The sequence below is a fragment of the Vicia villosa genome, linkage group LG3, assembly GCF_029867415.1.
Source record: "Vicia villosa cultivar HV-30 ecotype Madison, WI linkage group LG3, Vvil1.0, whole genome shotgun sequence".
Classification (NCBI taxonomy): Eukaryota; Viridiplantae; Streptophyta; class Magnoliopsida; order Fabales; family Fabaceae; genus Vicia; species Vicia villosa.
Window position 1 is genome coordinate 191,654,613 of NC_081182.1, and position 20,647 is coordinate 191,675,259.

Genomic DNA, 20,647 nt, shown 5'->3' on the forward strand with positions numbered 1-20,647 from the left:
AAGTCTTTCCAGAAGATGTAAGAGAATTGCCGCCAGAGAGGGAAGTAGAATTTGCTATTGAACTAATTCCTGGAACTAATCCTGTGTCGATGGCACCTTATCGTATGTCAGCATCGGAATTGAATGAGTTGAAGAGTCAATTGGAAGATTTACTTGAGAAGAAATTTATTCGTCCTAGTGTCTCACCGTGGGGTGCACCGGTGTTACTAGTGAAGAAGAAAGAAGGTTCAATGAGGTTGTGCGTGGATTACAGACAACTCAACAAGGTTACTATCAAGAATCGGTATCCCTTGCCGAGGATTGATGACTTGATGGATCAACTAGTTGGAGCATGTGTGTTCAGCAAAATTGACTTGAGGTCGGGATATCATCAGATTCGGGTGAAGACGGACGATATTCAGAAAACGGCATTTAGAACGAGGTATGGTCATTACGAATATACAGTGATGCCATTTGGAGTAACCAATGCGCCGGGGGTTTTCATGGAGTATATGCATAGGATCTTCCATCCTTTTCTGGATCAGTTCGTAGTAGTATTTATTGATGATATTTTAATATATTCTAAGAATGAAAAAGAGCATGCGGATCATCTTAGAGTGGTATTGGAACTATTGAAGGAAAAGAAACTTTATGCAAAACTGTCAAAGTGTGAGTTCTGGTTAAACGAAGTGAGCTTTCTTGGGCATGTAATTTCTAAGGATGGTATTGCCGTTGACCCAACGAAAGTAGAAGCAGTGTCTCAATGGGAAGCTCCGAGGTCAGTTTCCGAAATCCGTAGTTTCCTTGGTCTGGCGGGTTACTATAGAAAGTTCATCGAAGGTTTTTCAAAGTTAGCATTACCGTTAACTAAGTTGACTAGGAAGGGTCAAGCGTTTGTTTGGGATTCGAAATGTGAAGAAGGATTCCAAGAGTTGAAGAAGAGGTTGACTAGTGCGCCGATATTGATTTTACCGAATCCGGCGGAATCTTTTGTTGTTTATTGTGATGCTTCGTTGTCAGGATTAGGAGGTGTACTGATGCAGAATCAACAGGTAGTCGCTTATGCGTCGAGACAACTCAAGGTGCATGAGAGAAACTATCCGACTCATGACTTAGAATTAGCAGCAGTGGTATTTGTGTTGAAGTTGTGGAGGCATTACCTATATGGTTCAAGGTTTGAAGTATTTAGTGATCACAAGAGTTTGAAGTACCTCTTTGACCAAAAAGAGTTGAATATGAGACAAAGAAGATGGCTAGAATTTCTCAAGGATTATGATTTTGAACTGAATTATCATCCGGGTAAAGCAAATGTTGTTGCCGATGCATTGAGTAGGAAGTCCTTGCATATGTCTATGCTTATGGTGAGAGAATTGGATTTAATTGAGCAATTCCGAGATTTGAGTTTAGTATGTGAAGACACTCCTACCAGTGTTAAATTGGGTATGCTGAAGCTGACTAGTAGTATTCTGGAGGAAATCCGAGAAGGTCAGAAGACTGATGTAGAGTTGGTTGATAAGTTGGCTCTGATTAACCAAGATAAAGGAGGTGAATTCAGAATCGACGAGAATGGTATAATGAGGTTTGGTAATCGTGTTTGTGTTCCTGATGTTGCCGAATTGAGGAAGAGTATTCTTGAAGAAGGACATCGTAGCGGATTGAGTATTCACCCTGGTGCTACCAAGATGTATCACGACTTAAAGAAGCTGTTTTGGTGGCCTGGAATGAAAAAGGAAATAGCTGAATTTGTCTATGCTTGTCTGACTTGCCAGAAGTCGAAGATTGAGCATCAGAAACCGTATGGAGCTATGCAGCCGTTATTTATTCCAGAATGGAAGTGGGATAGTATATCTATGGATTTTGTTTCCGGTTTGCCGAGGACGGTGAAGAATTGTGAAGCTATTTGGGTTATTGTAGACAGGTTGACAAAGTCTGCCCATTTTATACCAATGAGAATGGATTACCCAATGGAGAAGCTGGCTCAATTGTATATTGAGAAGATAGTGAGTTTACATGGTATTCCTTCGAGTATTGTGTCGGATAGAGATCCAAGGTTTACATCCAGATTCTGGGAAAGTTTGCAGAAGGCTTTGGGTACTAAGCTGAGATTGAGTTCTGCTTATCATCCGCAGACGGATGGACAGACAGAAAGAACTATTCAATCACTAGAAGATTTGTTGCGTGCTTGTGTGTTGGAAAAGGGCGGTGCTTGGGATAGTTATCTACCCTTGATCGAATTTACTTACAATAATAGTTTTCACTCGAGTATTGGTATGGCTCCGTTTGAAGCTTTGTATGGTCGGAAGTGTAGAACGCCTTTATGTTGGTACGAATCTGGCGAAAGTGCCGTGATTGGACCGGAAATTGTTCAGGAGACAACAGAAAGGATCAAGATGATTCAGGAGAAGATGAGGACGTCTCAGAGTCGTCAGAAGAGTTATCATGATAAAAGAAGGAGGACACTTGAATTTCAAGCAGGAGATCATGTGTTCTTGAGGGTGACTCCTACAACTGGAGTTGGTAGAGCACTGAAATCAAGGAAGTTGACTCCGCGATTCATTGGTCCGTTCCAGATTACGGAGAGGGTGGGAGAAGTGGCGTATCGTATTGCGTTGCCACCGACGCTTGCGAATCTGCATGATGTATTCCACGTATCACAGTTGAGGAAATACATTGCTGATCCATCTCATGTGATCCAAGTCGATGATGTACAGGTAAAGGACAATCTGACAGTTGAAGCTTTGCCTATGAGGATTGAAGACCGAAGGCTGAAACAATTGCGTGGCAAGGAGATAGCACTGGTCAAAGTAGCTTGGGGAGGACCAGCAGGTGGGAATGTGACTTGGGAATTGGAGAGTCAGATGAAGGATTCCTATCCAGAGTTATTTGCCTAAGGTATGTTTTCGAGGACGAAAACTATTTAGTGGGGGAGAGTTGTAACACTCCATTTATTTTTCATAATTTAATTTAATTAAATTAATTGAATTATGAGGAATTAAGCAATTGGGCTTGAGTTGTGGTTAGTAAGGGAGGGGGTGCATTGGTAGGCCCTGTTACTAATTAAAATAATTTTATTTTATTCTTAATAAAATAGAAGGAGTGGTAGAATAGAGAAGGTTACAGTATTGGGAAAAGAAGGCTGAACGTGAAAAGAGAAGAGGAACGGAGAAGTGCGACCGAGGAAGAGCGAAGAATCAACCTTCAGGTAAGGGGGGACTCTTCCGTTTATCTTCTATTATGGGATTATAGGTGGTAGGATAGAATTTGATCATGTTATTCGGATCAATTGGGTTACGCTTAGGTTGTAGAAATGCTAGGTTTTGGGAGAATTGATTTATAATGAATTGTGTTGATCATGTATGGTGATAATTGGATGGTTGAATGTATTATAAATGTGTTATAATATGTGTTATTTCACTGTATGCGGAATCTGGTTGGAGTGAGATTGGTTTGGTAGTGATTCGGTGAAAGAGGGACGAAATCGCAGGCTGTTTTCTGCTATTCGGAGCGCTGGAAATCGCCAGTTCGCGCCGCGTCCAGGAGTTGGCGCCGCGAACTGCGTGGCAGAAGGCCAAGAAGTTTTGTTGTGCTCAGTACGCGCCGCGAGGGTATGGCCGCGCCGCGAAGGCGTAGTTTCTTCTCGTTCCGCGCCGCGAAACCTTGTTTGCGCCGCGAAGGCGTTGTTCCTATTCGTTCCGCGCCGCGAACCGTGTGTGGCGCCGCGTGCTGTTAGTTGTTGCGACTGTCCATTTTGAAAAGTTTTAAAAATGTGTAACTTTTAAACCGTAAGCCGGATTTTGGTGCCGTTTCGAGTACAGTGAAGCTAATCAAATAATTTATACAATCAAATGGTGTTTTGAACTGTGGTTTGAATCATTTTAAAAACAATCGATCTTATTTGTTATGGTGGATATGCTTATAGGTACACTAACGAATGTCTTACCTGTATGATGTTGTGGTTATAACTGGTGTTTATTATACATGTATTGTTGGTATGAAATATGTGTTTTATTGATGATTATGACATTGATCGATGTATGTGGGTGATGAGCATGTTATGGTTGATGCATGCATTCATAATCATTTGTGGCTGGTCCTTGACGATGGTGGATCAGTAGTAGCTAATTCCCATTGTGTGGAATTAGTGAGTGGGTGTTGCCGTATCCTTGACGATGGTGGGTCGGTGAGTTGGGTTATCCCAGATTTTGGTACCACATGCATGTAGTTGCATTGCATTAGGCTGTTTTGATGTTATAACATGAATAGAAGATTGTCCAATGTTATAATATGTGTTAATTTGGTTGTTTGCTTACTGATTGGATGTTTGAATCTGATCATAACTGTAATTGGGTGAATTGCATGTGAAATGATATTTTATTATCTATATCTTATAACATTAGTTAAATGTGAATGAGACTCACCCTTACTGTTGTTATTTTTCAGATTAAGGAGTAGCTCTCGTACTTGGTGAGGATTAGCTCGTCAAGTAGTTCGTTAGAGTCAGTTGGGTCCGTGTCATGCTCTGGTCGTGTAACACTGGGGGCGTCGTTTAGAGTTACTTGTTAAACTTTTGTTTTTGGATGGATTTTATGTTAACGCCTTAAGTCTGTGACTCGGCTGTTTGTTATTCAGATGTTAAAGTAATTCCGCTGTGTTAAACATGATGATCTGAATAAATTTGGTTGACGTTCTCTTTTATGGCATGACATGAGTATTATTGTTTAATTATTTGGAAGCTGTAATGCCCTTTTTCATGTTTACTCTGATTATCATTTGTTATTTATGCGGGGTATTAGAAGGGTGTTACATTCAGCTATTGATTTATTTTGAAAATTTAATTTTCATGTTTGAAAAATTGAATTGGAATAGATTGTACAAGAAGAAGATCCTATTTCAAGTTTAAATGATTTTTTTTTAGTTAAAAAATTGATTTTTGTCATTTAAATTTTGAAAAACAATGTTTGTTATACAATCTTCAAAATTTGAATTTGAAACTTGAATCTTATGGAAATATAGAGGTGGTCTATAAAAGGGATTCTAATTCACATTTTTATTCATCTAAAGTAGTTGCTTAAACTAGAATATGAGTAAAAACATTTAAAGACTAAAATAGCCATAAAATGTCAAAATTTGACTAAATCTAAATTTATTTTACCATATGGATTATTTGATTCAAGAAGCATAACACTGATATCTATCTTCATCCATTTAAATCATCCTTTAATTGATAAGATTTGCAGCACGAGTATGTTACTCAATCATGATTGAGTTTAAAAAATTATTCATTTTGAATATTAAACATACTTGTATCGTTACATCAAGTAGCGTAAATCTGACACTACTACATGAAATAACATAAGGTAAATAAAATGTGCATTCAATAACAACATGTCGAGATACAACATAAAGTAAATACACACTGAAACTATTACATGCATTTTTACTTTAAAAAAACATAGCCACCGCCCTACACGACTTTGTAATCCCATTTTATTTTTCTTCTAATGCAAGTTACAGTTTTCATTGATTCCTTAAACATTAATTGTTATCATCAAACTTAACTTAGATCCCTTTTTTATGTGTCCTTTTTCATATCTTCTAAAACAAAATTGAATGAAACTTAAATTTAATATGGTGACAAAATATAGTGTTAATGATAGGGCCCCACATATTTATAACATTTAGTATGATGATGCACCATAAATAAGGGTCTTGTAAGAACATTTTCTCCCATCTTTTAATTTTTTTATGTATTGTCGTGTTTTCTATTTACTTACTTACAATGATGGATTTCAAATCTTTTATTTTTCTCATACTACTGTCTGGCGTGGTTCTCATATCTGTAGTTGTGGCTGATGAACCAGATCCTGATCCACCAAGTATGTACCTTGGAATCAACATCATTTTATTTGTTTATCAACTTTGTTTATGATTTTTGTGAATTAAATGTGTGAATGATACTGATAAAAGATTTTAGAAAAAACATTCATATGATAAATTTTTATAACCACTCTCCAAATGAATATATTACGTGTATGATTAAACTTTGTTGTTACAATAACTTAATTATGTAACTTGTTGATGAAGGTCCAAAGAAAAACGTCAATGAAGACCTTAAGGGATGTTTCAATCGTGAAAAAGGTAAAAAAATTAAAATGTTTTATATCAATGGGATTGATAAATAATGTGAATTTTTGTTAATTAAGTCAATTGTGTAAACCTTTTCAAATTCAGGGGGAAGGAAGATGATTTTGGTTCCACTTCATGATGAAAACTGCAAGGAAAACATAGGCGCAGAATATGGTGATAGCATATTTGGTGAAATTGGCGACGGTGGCGTTCAAGGAAGAGAAAATATAGGTGGTATAGGGAAAGGTGGAAGTGTTAATGATGGAATAGATCATGGTGGTGGAAAAAGTGGTAGCGGAGGAGATTATGGAGATGGAACTGGAGTAGGAGATGGAGAAAGTGTTGGAAGCAGAGATTACAGTAATGGAAGAAGTGGAGAAAACGTCAATACAAGTGGAGGAGGTGGTGGAAGCGAAGGAGGAGGCGGAGGATATTAGTGCAATGGTAAATGAGACTTCTATGATTTATGACAAATATAAAAAGAGAATATATGCTCTCTTCAAGTTTCTTTATCCTTAAATGTATGTCATAATTATAGTATTGTCTCTCTTTATGTATAGTACATGAATTATGAATAATAAAAATTGACATATTGATAACAATAATAATCATCATTAAATTTTCCCTAATTTATTACATGTTTTGATCAGAAATACTTATTGAAGTATCCAAACTTAGATACAAATGATGCTTAATCAAACTAAAAAGTGTTCAAATAATATATCATTAGTACTATTAGTATCTTAGCATTTCACTCACCTATTTTTTTAAATAGATCAATCAATTCTTAAGAGAGAATAAATTCTTAAAAAAAATATTTATTAGATAATATATCCTCTTCAGTCTCCTTAATTATGTAATGTATACAATAATTTTGAAGCATCAAATCATCATGACTCATGAAACTAATGTTCATTGAGATAAACAAAAATGTAAGGTAATGTGGGATGCATAATACACTCACATTTTTTCCATATAAAATGTCTTAATATATTACCCAATCTTTTGGTTTGTTGTATGGAAAATAGATCTATTTTTCATTATTTTAAAAAAAGCTAAATAAACTCAATAAATAATTTGATATAAAAATTAAATAGTAAAGTATATATACTAAGCAATGTGAAACTAATATGCCCATAAAATCAATATCTTGAGCATATTGAATTTAGAATTAAGGAAAAATTTGAATTGATATTTTTTTTTTCATTTTTTAGTTACAAAAATGATGTTATGCTTTCATTTTGTTTATATTTTTACTAAGAAAAAAAGAGTGCAATAAAAGAAAAACAAGAAAAATAGTACAAGATTAATTAAATCAATGCTCAAGCAGAAAAAGTACATGTTTGGTGTGGCTTTACATTTGACGTGGATTTAGTTTTGGAGACGTTATTATATGCAGCTATTTCTTGGATAGCATATTTTTAAATCTAAAATGCCACTGCAGATGCACGTTAAATATAACCAACACCATAGCAAACATATAATTAGCACGTCTCTATTCAAGAGGTTTTGAGGTATTATATGAGAAATGGAGTATAGCACTCATAGTTTTCAGTATTTTCAGTTTGAATCCTCTTTTAGTCAGTTATATTAATAGTTAGATTAGTGAATGCATACGCAATTAATATACAATAGGTGGAATATATAAAGTATAATTTTATAAATAATAATTTTCTATTGAATGTTCAGCTATTGATTTATTTGGAAAATTTAATTTTCATGTTTGAAAAATTGAATTGGAATAGATTGTACAAGAAGAAGATCCTATTTCAAGTTTAAATGATTTTTTTTTAGTTAAAAAATTGATTTTTGTCATTTAAATTTTGAAAAACAATGTTTGTTATACAATCTTCAAAATTTGAATTTGAAACTTGAATCTTATGGAAATATAGAGGTGGTCTATAAAAGGGATTCTAATTCACATTTTTATTCATCTAAAGTAGTTGCTTAAACTAGAATATGAGTAAAAAAATTTAAAGACTAAAATAGCCATAAAATGTCAAAATTTGACAAAATCTAAATTTATTTGTCCATATGGATCATTTGATTCAAGAAGCATAACACTGATATCTATCTTCATCCATTTAAATCATCCTTTAATTGATAAGATTTGCAGCTCGAGTATGTTACTCAATCATGATTGAGTTTAAAAAATTATTCATTTTGAATATTAAACATACTTGTATCGTTACATCAAGTAGCGTAAATCTGACACTACTACATGAAATAACATAAGATAAATAAAATGTGCATTCAATAACAACATGTCGAGATACAGCATAAAGTAAATACACACTGAAACTATTACATGCATTTTTACTTTAAAAAAACATAGCCACCGCCCTACACGACTTTGTAATCCCATTTTATTTTTCTTCTAATGCAAGTTACAGTTTTCATTGATTCCTTAAACATTAATTGTTATCATCAAACTTAACTTAGATCCCTTTTTTATGTGTCCTTTTTCATATCTTCTAAAACAAAATTGAATGAAACTTAAATTTAATATGGTGACAAAATATAGTGTTAATGATAGGGCCCCACATATTTATAACATTTAGTATGATGATGCACCATAAATAAGGGTCTTGTAAGAACATTTTCTCCCATCTTTTAATTTTTTTATGTATTGTCGTGTTTTCTATTTACTTACTTACAATGATGGATTTCAAATCTTTTATTTTTCTCATACTACTGTCTGGCGTGGTTCTCATATCTGTAGTTGTGGCTGATGAACCAGATCCTGATCCACCAAGTATGTACCTTGGAATCAACATCATTTTATTTGTTTATCAACTTTGTTTATGATTTTTGTGAATTAAATGTGTGAATGATACTGATAAAAGATTTTAGAAAAAACATTCATATGATAAATTTTTATAACCACTCTCCAAATGAATATATTACGTGTATGATTAAACTTTGTTGTTACAATAACTTAATTATGTAACTTGTTGATGAAGGTCCAAAGAAAAACGTCAATGAAGACCTTAAGGGATGTTTCAATCGTGAAAAAGGTAAAAAAATTAAAATGTTTTATATCAATGGGATTGATAAATAATGTGAATTTTTGTTAATTAAGTCAATTGTGTAAACCTTTTCAAATTCAGGGGGAAGGAAGATGATTTTGGTTCCACTTCATGATGAAAACTGCAAGGAAAACATAGGCGCAGAATATGGTGATAGCATATTTGGTGAAATTGGCGACGGTGGCGTTCAAGGAAGAGAAAATATAGGTGGTATAGGGAAAGGTGGAAGTGTTAATGATGGAATAGATCATGGTGGTGGAAAAAGTGGTAGCGGAGGAGATTATGGAGATGGAACTGGAGTAGGAGATGGAGAAAGTGTTGGAAGCAGAGATTACAGTAATGGAAGAAGTGGAGAAAACGTCAATACAAGTGGAGGAGGTGGTGGAAGCGAAGGAGGAGGCGGAGGATATTAGTGCAATGGTAAATGAGACTTCTATGATTTATGACAAATATAAAAAGAGAATATATGCTCTCTTCAAGTTTCTTTATCCTTAAATGTATGTCATAATTATAGTATTGTCTCTCTTTATGTATAGTACATGAATTATGAATAATAAAAATTGACATATTGATAACAATAATAATCATCATTAAATTTTCCCTAATTTATTACATGTTTTGATCAGAAATACTTATTGAAGTATCCAAACTTAGATACAAATGATGCTTAATCAAACTAAAAAGTGTTCAAATAATATATCATTAGTACTATTAGTATCTTAGCATTTCACTCACCTATTTTTTTAAATAGATCAATCAATTCTTAAGAGAGAATAAATTCTTAAAAAAAATATTTATTAGATAATATATCCTCTTCAGTCTCCTTAATTATGTAATGTATACAATAATTTTGAAGCATCAAATCATCATGACTCATGAAACTAATGTTCATTGAGATAAACAAAAATGTAAGGTAATGTGGGATGCATAATACACTCACATTTTTTCCATATAAAATGTCTTAATATATTACCCAATCTTTTGGTTTGTTGTATGGAAAATAGATCTATTTTTCATTATTTTAAAAAAAGCTAAATAAACTCAATAAATAATTTGATATAAAAATTAAATAGTAAAGTATATATACTAAGCAATGTGAAACTAATATGCCCATAAAATCAATATCTTGAGCATATTGAATTTAGAATTAAGGAAAAATTTGAATTGATATTTTTTTTTCATTTTTTAGTTACAAAAATGATGTTATGCTTTCATTTTGTTTATATTTTTACTAAGAAAAAAAGAGTGCAATAAAAGAAAAACAAGAAAAATAGTACAAGATTAATTAAATCAATGCTCAAGCAGAAAAAGTACATGTTTGGTGTGGCTTTACATTTGACGTGGATTTAGTTTTGGAGACGTTATTATATGCAGCTATTTCTTGGATAGCATATTTTTAAATCTAAAATGCCACTGCAGATGCACGTTAAATATAACCAACACCATAGCAAACATATAATTAGCACGTCTCTATTCAAGAGGTTTTGAGGTATTATATGAGAAATGGAGTATAGCACTCATAGTTTTCAGTATTTTCAGTTTGAATCCTCTTTTAGTCAGTTATATTAATAGTTAGATTAGTGAATGCATACGCAATTAATATACAATAGGTGGAATATATAAAGTATAATTTTATAAATAATAATTTTCTATTGAATGTTCAGCTATTGATTTATTTGGAAAATTTAATTTTCATGTTTGAAAAATTGAATTGGAATAGATTGTACAAGAAGAAGATCCTATTTCAAGTTTAAATGATTTTTTTTTAGTTAAAAAATTGATTTTTGTCATTTAAATTTTGAAAAACAATGTTTGTTATACAATCTTCAAAATTTGAATTTGAAACTTGAATCTTATGGAAATATAGAGGTGGTCTATAAAAGGGATTCTAATTCACATTTTTATTCATCTAAAGTAGTTGCTTAAACTAGAATATGAGTAAAAAAATTTAAAGACTAAAATAGCCATAAAATGTCAAAATTTGACAAAATCTAAATTTATTTGTCCATATGGATCATTTGATTCAAGAAGCATAACACTGATATCTATCTTCATCCATTTAAATCATCCTTTAATTGATAAGATTTGCAGCTCGAGTATGTTACTCAATCATGATTGAGTTTAAAAAATTATTCATTTTGAATATTAAACATACTTGTATCGTTACATCAAGTAGCGTAAATCTGACACTACTACATGAAATAACATAAGATAAATAAAATGTGCATTCAATAACAACATGTCGAGATACAGCATAAAGTAAATAGACACTGAAACTATTACATGCATTTTTACTTTAAAAAAACATAGCCACCGCCCTACACGACTTTGTAATCCCATTTTATTTTTCTTCTAATGCAAGTTACAGTTTTCATTGATTCCTTAAACATTAATTGTTATCATCAAACTTAACTTAGATCCCTTTTTTATGTGTCCTTTTTCATATCTTCTAAAACAAAATTGAATGAAACTTAAATTTAATATGGTGACAAAATATAGTGTTAATGATAGGGCCCCACATATTTATAACATTTAGTATGATGATGCACCATAAATAAGGGTCTTCTAAGAACATTTTCTCCCATCTTTTAATTTTTTTATGTATTGTCGTGTTTTCTATTTACTTACTTACAATGATGGATTTCAAATCTTTTATTTTTCTCATACTACTGTCTGGCGTGGTTCTCATATCTGTAGTTGTGGCTGATGAACCAGATCCTGATCCACCAAGTATGTACCTTGGAATCAACATCATTTTATTTGTTTATCAACTTTGTTTATGATTTTTGTGAATTAAATGTGTGAATGATACTGATAAAAGATTTTAGAAAAAACATTCATATGATAAATTTTTATAACCACTCTCCAAATGAATATATTACGTGTATGATTAAACTTTGTTGTTACAATAACTTAATTATGTAACTTGTTGATGAAGGTCCAAAGAAAAACGTCAATGAAGACCTTAAGGGATGTTTCAATCGTGAAAAAGGTAAAAAAATTAAAATGTTTTATATCAATGGGATTGATAAATAATGTGAATTTTTGTTAATTAAGTCAATTGTGTAAACCTTTTCAAATTCAGGGGGAAGGAAGATGATTTTGGTTCCACTTCATGATGAAAACTGCAAGGAAAACATAGGCGCAGAATATGGTGATAGCATATTTGGTGAAATTGGCGACGGTGGCGTTCAAGGAAGAGAAAATATAGGTGGTATAGGGAAAGGTGGAAGTGTTAATGATGGAATAGATCATGGTGGTGGAAAAAGTGGTAGCGGAGGAGATTATGGAGATGGAACTGGAGTAGGAGATGGAGAAAGTGTTGGAAGCAGAGATTACAGTAATGGAAGAAGTGGAGAAAACGTCAATACAAGTGGAGGAGGTGGTGGAAGCGAAGGAGGAGGCGGAGGATATTAGTGCAATGGTAAATGAGACTTCTATGATTTATGACAAATATAAAAAGAGAATATATGCTCTCTTCAAGTTTCTTTATCCTTAAATGTATGTCATAATTATAGTATTGTCTCTCTTTATGTATAGTACATGAATTATGAATAATAAAAATTGACATATTGATAACAATAATAATCATCATTAAATTTTCCCTAATTTATTACATGTTTTGATCAGAAATACTTATTGAAGTATCCAAACTTAGATACAAATGATGCTTAATCAAACTAAAAAGTGTTCAAATAATATATCATTAGTACTATTAGTATCTTAGCATTTCACTCACCTATTTTTTTAAATAGATCAATCAATTCTTAAGAGAGAATAAATTCTTAAAAAAAATATTTATTAGATAATATATCCTCTTCAGTCTCCTTAATTATGTAATGTATACAATAATTTTGAAGCATCAAATCATCATGACTCATGAAACTAATGTTCATTGAGATAAACAAAAATGTAAGGTAATGTGGGATGCATAATACACTCACATTTTTTCCATATAAAATGTCTTAATATATTACCCAATCTTTTGGTTTGTTGTATGGAAAATAGATCTATTTTTCATTATTTTAAAAAAAGCTAAATAAACTCAATAAATAATTTGATATAAAAATTAAATAGTAAAGTATATATACTAAGCAATGTGAAACTAATATGCCCATAAAATCAATATCTTGAGCATATTGAATTTAGAATTAAGGAAAAATTTGAATTGATATTTTTTTTTTCATTTTTTAGTTACAAAAATGATGTTATGCTTTCATTTTGTTTATATTTTTACTAAGAAAAAAAGAGTGCAATAAAAGAAAAACAAGAAAAATAGTACAAGATTAATTAAATCAATGCTCAAGCAGAAAAAGTACATGTTTGGTGTGGCTTTACATTTGACGTGGATTTAGTTTTGGAGACGTTATTATATGCAGCTATTTCTTGGATAGCATATTTTTAAATCTAAAATGCCACTGCAGATGCACGTTAAATATAACCAACACCATAGCAAACATATAATTAGCACGTCTCTATTCAAGAGGTTTTGAGGTATTATATGAGAAATGGAGTATAGCACTCATAGTTTTCAGTATTTTCAGTTTGAATCCTCTTTTAGTCAGTTATATTAATAGTTAGATTAGTGAATGCATACGCAATTAATATACAATAGGTGGAATATATAAAGTATAATTTTATAAATAATAATTTTCTATTGAATGTTCAGCTATTGATTTATTTGGAAAATTTAATTTTCATGTTTGAAAAATTGAATTGGAATAGATTGTACAAGAAGAAGATCCTATTTCAAGTTTAAATGATTTTTTTTTAGTTAAAAAATTGATTTTTGTCATTTAAATTTTGAAAAACAATGTTTGTTATACAATCTTCAAAATTTGAATTTGAAACTTGAATCTTATGGAAATATAGAGGTGGTCTATAAAAGGGATTCTAATTCACATTTTTATTCATCTAAAGTAGTTGCTTAAACTAGAATATGAGTAAAAAAATTTAAAGACTAAAATAGCCATAAAATGTCAAAATTTGACAAAATCTAAATTTATTTGTCCATATGGATCATTTGATTCAAGAAGCATAACACTGATATCTATCTTCATCCATTTAAATCATCCTTTAATTGATAAGATTTGCAGCTCGAGTATGTTACTCAATCATGATTGAGTTTAAAAAATTATTCATTTTGAATATTAAACATACTTGTATCGTTACATCAAGTAGCGTAAATCTGACACTACTACATGAAATAACATAAGATAAATAAAATGTGCATTCAATAACAACATGTCGAGATACAGCATAAAGTAAATAGACACTGAAACTATTACATGCATTTTTACTTTAAAAAAACATAGCCACCGCCCTACACGACTTTGTAATCCCATTTTATTTTTCTTCTAATGCAAGTTACAGTTTTCATTGATTCCTTAAACATTAATTGTTATCATCAAACTTAACTTAGATCCCTTTTTTATGTGTCCTTTTTCATATCTTCTAAAACAAAATTGAATGAAACTTAAATTTAATATGGTGACAAAATATAGTGTTAATGATAGGGCCCCACATATTTATAACATTTAGTATGATGATGCACCATAAATAAGGGTCTTCTAAGAACATTTTCTCCCATCTTTTAATTTTTTTATGTATTGTCGTGTTTTCTATTTACTTACTTACAATGATGGATTTCAAATCTTTTATTTTTCTCATACTACTGTCTGGCGTGGTTCTCATATCTGTAGTTGTGGCTGATGAACCAGATCCTGATCCACCAAGTATGTACCTTGGAATCAACATCATTTTATTTGTTTATCAACTTTGTTTATGATTTTTGTGAATTAAATGTGTGAATGATACTGATAAAAGATTTTAGAAAAAACATTCATATGATAAATTTTTATAACCACTCTCCAAATGAATATATTACGTGTATGATTAAACTTTGTTGTTACAATAACTTAATTATGTAACTTGTTGATGAAGGTCCAAAGAAAAACGTCAATGAAGACCTTAAGGGATGTTTCAATCGTGAAAAAGGTAAAAAAATTAAAATGTTTTATATCAATGGGATTGATAAATAATGTGAATTTTTGTTAATTAAGTCAATTGTGTAAACCTTTTCAAATTCAGGGGGAAGGAAGATGATTTTGGTTCCACTTCATGATGAAAACTGCAAGGAAAACATAGGCGCAGAATATGGTGATAGCATATTTGGTGAAATTGGCGACGGTGGCGTTCAAGGAAGAGAAAATATAGGTGGTATAGGGAAAGGTGGAAGTGTTAATGATGGAATAGATCATGGTGGTGGAAAAAGTGGTAGCGGAGGAGATTATGGAGATGGAACTGGAGTAGGAGATGGAGAAAGTGTTGGAAGCAGAGATTACAGTAATGGAAGAAGTGGAGAAAACGTCAATACAAGTGGAGGAGGTGGTGGAAGCGAAGGAGGAGGCGGAGGATATTAGTGCAATGGTAAATGAGACTTCTATGATTTATGACAAATATAAAAAGAGAATATATGCTCTCTTCAAGTTTCTTTATCCTTAAATGTATGTCATAATTATAGTATTGTCTCTCTTTATGTATAGTACATGAATTATGAATAATAAAAATTGACATATTGATAACAATAATAATCATCATTAAATTTTCCCTAATTTATTACATGTTTTGATCAGAAATACTTATTGAAGTATCCAAACTTAGATACAAATGATGCTTAATCAAACTAAAAAGTGTTCAAATAATATATCATTAGTACTATTAGTATCTTAGCATTTCACTCACCTATTTTTTTAAATAGATCAATCAATTCTTAAGAGAGAATAAATTCTTAAAAAAAATATTTATTAGATAATATATCCTCTTCAGTCTCCTTAATTATGTAATGTATACAATAATTTTGAAGCATCAAATCATCATGACTCATGAAACTAATGTTCATTGAGATAAACAAAAATGTAAGGTAATGTGGGATGCATAATACACTCACATTTTTTCCATATAAAATGTCTTAATATATTACCCAATCTTTTGGTTTGTTGTATGGAAAATAGATCTATTTTTCATTATTTTAAAAAAAGCTAAATAAACTCAATAAATAATTTGATATAAAAATTAAATAGTAAAGTATATATACTAAGCAATGTGAAACTAATATGCCCATAAAATCAATATCTTGAGCATATTGAATTTAGAATTAAGGAAAAATTTGAATTGATATTTTTTTTTTCATTTTTTAGTTACAAAAATGATGTTATGCTTTCATTTTGTTTATATTTTTACTAAGAAAAAAAGAGTGCAATAAAAGAAAAACAAGAAAAATAGTACAAGATTAATTAAATCAATGCTCAAGCAGAAAAAGTACATGTTTGGTGTGGCTTTACATTTGACGTGGATTTAGTTTTGGAGACGTTATTATATGCAGCTATTTCTTGGATAGCATATTTTTAAATCTAAAATGCCACTGCAGATGCACGTTAAATATAACCAACACCATAGCAAACATATAATTAGCACGTCTCTATTCAAGAGGTTTTGAGGTATTATATGAGAAATGGAGTATAGCACTCATAGTTTTCAGTATTTTCAGTTTGAATCCTCTTTTAGTCAGTTATATTAATAGTTAGATTAGTGAATGCATACGCAATTAATATACAATAGGTGGAATATATAAAGTATAATTTTATAAATAATAATTTTCTATTGAATGTTCAGCTATTGATTTATTTGGAAAATTTAATTTTCATGTTTGAAAAATTGAATTGGAATAGATTGTACAAGAAGAAGATCCTATTTCAAGTTTAAATGATTTTTTTTTAGTTAAAAAATTGATTTTTGTCATTTAAATTTTGAAAAACAATGTTTGTTATACAATCTTCAAAATTTGAATTTGAAACTTGAATCTTATGGAAATATAGAGGTGGTCTATAAAAGGGATTCTAATTCACATTTTTATTCATCTAAAGTAGTTGCTTAAACTAGAATATGAGTAAAAAAATTTAAAGACTAAAATAGCCATAAAATGTCAAAATTTGACAAAATCTAAATTTATTTGTCCATATGGATCATTTGATTCAAGAAGCATAACACTGATATCTATCTTCATCCATTTAAATCATCCTTTAATTGATAAGATTTGCAGCTCGAGTATGTTACTCAATCATGATTGAGTTTAAAAAATTATTCATTTTGAATATTAAACATACTTGTATCGTTACATCAAGTAGCGTAAATCTGACACTACTACATGAAATAACATAAGATAAATAAAATGTGCATTCAATAACAACATGTCGAGATACAGCATAAAGTAAATACACACTGAAACTATTACATGCATTTTTACTTTAAAAAAACATAGCCACCGCCCTACACGACTTTGTAATCCCATTTTATTTTTCTTCTAATGCAAGTTACAGTTTTCATTGATTCCTTAAACATTAATTGTTATCATCAAACTTAACTTAGATCCCTTTTTTATGTGTCCTTTTTCATATCTTCTAAAACAAAATTGAATGAAACTTAAATTTAATATGGTGACAAAATATAGTGTTAATGATAGGGCCCCACATATTTATAACATTTAGTATGATGATGCACCATAAATAAGGGTCTTCTAAGAACATTTTCTCCCATCTTTTAATTTTTTTATGTATTGTCGTGTTTTCTATTTACTTACTTACAATGATGGATTTCAAATCTTTTATTTTTCTCATACTACTGTCTGGCGTGGTTCTCATATCTGTAGTTGTGGCTGATGAACCAGATCCTGATCCACCAAGTATGTACCTTGGAATCAACATCATTTTATTTGTTTATCAACTTTGTTTATGATTTTTGTGAATTAAATGTGTGAATGATACTGATAAAAGATTTTAGAAAAAACATTCATATGATAAATTTTTATAACCACTCTCCAAATGAATATATTACGTGTATGATTAAACTTTGTTGTTACAATAACTTAATTATGTAACTTGTTGATGAAGGTCCAAAGAAAAACGTCAATGAAGACCTTAAGGGATGTTTCAATCGTGAAAAAGGTAAAAAAATTAAAATGTTTTATATCAATGGGATTGATAAATAATGTGAATTTTTGTTAATTAAGTCAATTGTGTAAACCTTTTCAAATTCAGGGGGAAGGAAGATGATTTTGGTTCCACTTCATGATGAAAACTGCAAGGAAAACATAGGCGCAGAATATGGTGATAGCATATTTGGTGAAATTGGCGACGGTGGCGTTCAAGGAAGAGAAAATATAGGTGGTATAGGGAAAGGTGGAAGTGTTAATGATGGAATAGATCATGGTGGTGGAAAAAGTGGTAGCGGAGGAGATTATGGAGATGGAACTGGAGTAGGAGATGGAGAAAGTGTTGGAAGCAGAGATTACAGTAATGGAAGAAGTGGAGAAAACGTCAATACAAGTGGAGGAGGTGGTGGAAGCGAAGGAGGAGGCGGAGGATATTAGTGCAATGGTAAATGAGACTTCTATGATTTATGACAAATATAAAAAGAGAATATATGCTCTCTTCAAGTTTCTTTATCCTTAAATGTATGTCATAATTATAGTATTGTCTCTCTTTATGTATAGTACATGAATTATGAATAATAAAAATTGACATATTGATAACAATAATAATCATCATTAAATTTTCCCTAATTTATTACATGTTTTGATCAGAAATACTTATTGAAGTATCCAAACTTAGATACAAATGATGCTTAATCAAACTAAAAAGTGTTCAAATAATATATCATTAGTACTATTAGTATCTTAGCATTTCACTCACCTATTTTTTTAAATAGATCAATCAATTCTTAAGAGAGAATAAATTCTTAAAAAAAATATTTATTAGATAATATATCCTCTTCAGTCTCCTTAATTATGTAATGTATACAATAATTTTGAAGCATCAAATCATCATGACTCATGAAACTAATGTTCATTGAGATAAACAAAAATGTAAGGTAATGTGGGATGCATAATACACTCACATTTTTTCCATATAAAATGTCTTAATATATTACCCAATCTTTTGGTTTGTTGTATGGAAAATAGATCTATTTTTCATTATTTTAAAAAAAGCTAAATAAACTCAATAAATAATTTGATATAAAAATTAAATAGTAAAGTATATATACTAAGCAATGTGAAACTAATATGCCCATAAAATCAATATCTTGAGCATATTGAATTTAGAATTAAGGAAAAATTTGAATTGATATTTTTTTTTTTTCATTTTTTAGTTACAAAAATGATGTTATGCTTTCATTTTGTTTATATTTTTACTAAGAAAAAAAGAGTGCAATAAAAGAAAAACAAGAAAAATAGTACAAGATTAATTAAATCAATGCTCAAGCAGAAAAAGTACATGTTTGGTGTGGCTTTACATTTGACGTGGATTTAGTTTTGGAGACGTTATTATATGCAGCTATTTCTTGGATAGCATATTTTTAAATCTAAAATGCCACTGCAGATGCACGTTAAATATAACCAACACCATAGCAAACATATAATTAGCACGTCTCTATTCAAGAGGTTTTGAGGTATTATATGAGAAATGGAGTATAGCACTCATAGTTTTCAGTATTTTCAGTTTGAATCCTCTTTTAGTCAGTTATATTAATAGTTAGATTAGTGAATGCATACGCAATTAATATACAATAGGTGGAATATATAAAGTATAATTTTATAAATAATAATTTTCTATTGAATGTTCAGCTATTGATTTATTTGGAAAATTTAATTTTCATGTTTGAAAAATTGAATTGGAATAGATTGTACAAGAAGAAGATCCTATTTCAAGTTTAAATGATTTTTTTTTAGTTAAAAAATTGATTTTTGTCATTTAAATTTTGAAAAACAATGTTTGTTATACAATCTTCAAAATTTGAATTTGAAACTTGAATCTTATGGAAATATAGAGGTGGTCTATAAAAGGGATTCTAATTCACATTTTTATTCATCTAAAGTAGTTGCTTAAACTAGAATATGAGTAAAAAAATTTAAAGACTAAAATAGCCATAAAATGTCAAAATTTGACAAAATCTAAATTTATTTGTCCATATGGATCATTTGATTCAAGAAGCATAACACTGATATCTATCTTCATCCATTTAAATCATCCTTTAATTGATAAGATTTGCAGCTCGAGTATGTTACTCAATCATGATTGAGTTTAAAAAATTATTCATTTTGAATATTAAACATACTTGTATCGTTACATCAAGTAGCGTAAATCTGACACTACTACATGAAATAACATAAGATAAATAAAATGTGCATTCAATAACAACATGTCGAGATACAGCATAAAGTAAATACACACTGAAACTATTACATGCATTTTTACTTTAAAAAAACATAGCCACCGCCCTACACGACTTTGTAATCCCATTTTATTTTTCTTCTAATGCAAGTTACAGTTTTCATTGATTCCTTAAACATTAATTGTTATCATCAAACTTAACTTAGATCCCTTTTTTATGTGTCCTTTTTCATATCTTCTAAAACAAAATTGAATGAGACTTAAATTTAATATGGTGACAAAATA

At 30.5% G+C, this 20,647-nt stretch overlaps 4 protein-coding genes and 1 long non-coding RNA gene across 5 annotated transcripts; all 5 read left to right on the forward strand.

Moving 5' to 3' along the window:
• The first annotated feature begins 5,696 nt into the window (after positions 1–5,696).
• Positions 5,697–6,642, forward strand: LOC131657041 (glycine-rich cell wall structural protein 2-like). Its single transcript, XM_058926554.1, has 2 exons — positions 5,697–5,855; positions 6,211–6,642. Exons 1-2 carry the CDS (start codon positions 5,759–5,761, stop codon positions 6,540–6,542), a joined length of 429 nt encoding a protein of 142 aa, XP_058782537.1. The 5' UTR covers positions 5,697–5,758; the 3' UTR covers positions 6,543–6,642.
• Positions 6,643–8,701: 2,059 nt separating this feature from the next.
• Positions 8,702–9,647, forward strand: LOC131657042 (glycine-rich cell wall structural protein 2-like). The gene is made up of 2 exons (XM_058926555.1): positions 8,702–8,860; positions 9,216–9,647. The coding sequence occupies exons 1-2, from the start codon at positions 8,764–8,766 to the stop codon at positions 9,545–9,547; spliced, it is 429 nt and encodes a 142-aa protein (XP_058782538.1). The 5' UTR covers positions 8,702–8,763; the 3' UTR covers positions 9,548–9,647.
• Positions 9,648–11,730: 2,083 nt separating this feature from the next.
• On the forward strand, positions 11,731–12,651 carry LOC131657043 (glycine-rich cell wall structural protein 2-like). The gene is made up of 2 exons (XM_058926556.1): positions 11,731–11,864; positions 12,220–12,651. The coding sequence occupies exons 1-2, from the start codon at positions 11,768–11,770 to the stop codon at positions 12,549–12,551; spliced, it is 429 nt and encodes a 142-aa protein (XP_058782539.1). The 5' UTR covers positions 11,731–11,767; the 3' UTR covers positions 12,552–12,651.
• A 2,084-nt stretch (positions 12,652–14,735) lies between these two features.
• Positions 14,736–15,656, forward strand: LOC131657044 (glycine-rich cell wall structural protein 2-like). Its single transcript, XM_058926557.1, has 2 exons — positions 14,736–14,869; positions 15,225–15,656. Exons 1-2 carry the CDS (start codon positions 14,773–14,775, stop codon positions 15,554–15,556), a joined length of 429 nt encoding a protein of 142 aa, XP_058782540.1. The 5' UTR covers positions 14,736–14,772; the 3' UTR covers positions 15,557–15,656.
• Positions 15,657–17,740: 2,084 nt separating this feature from the next.
• On the forward strand, positions 17,741–18,661 carry LOC131657045 (uncharacterized). The gene is made up of 2 exons (XR_009300446.1): positions 17,741–18,136; positions 18,230–18,661. It is a non-coding gene; the product is annotated as an uncharacterized LOC131657045 (long non-coding RNA).
• Positions 18,662–20,647: the final 1,986 nt, after the last annotated feature.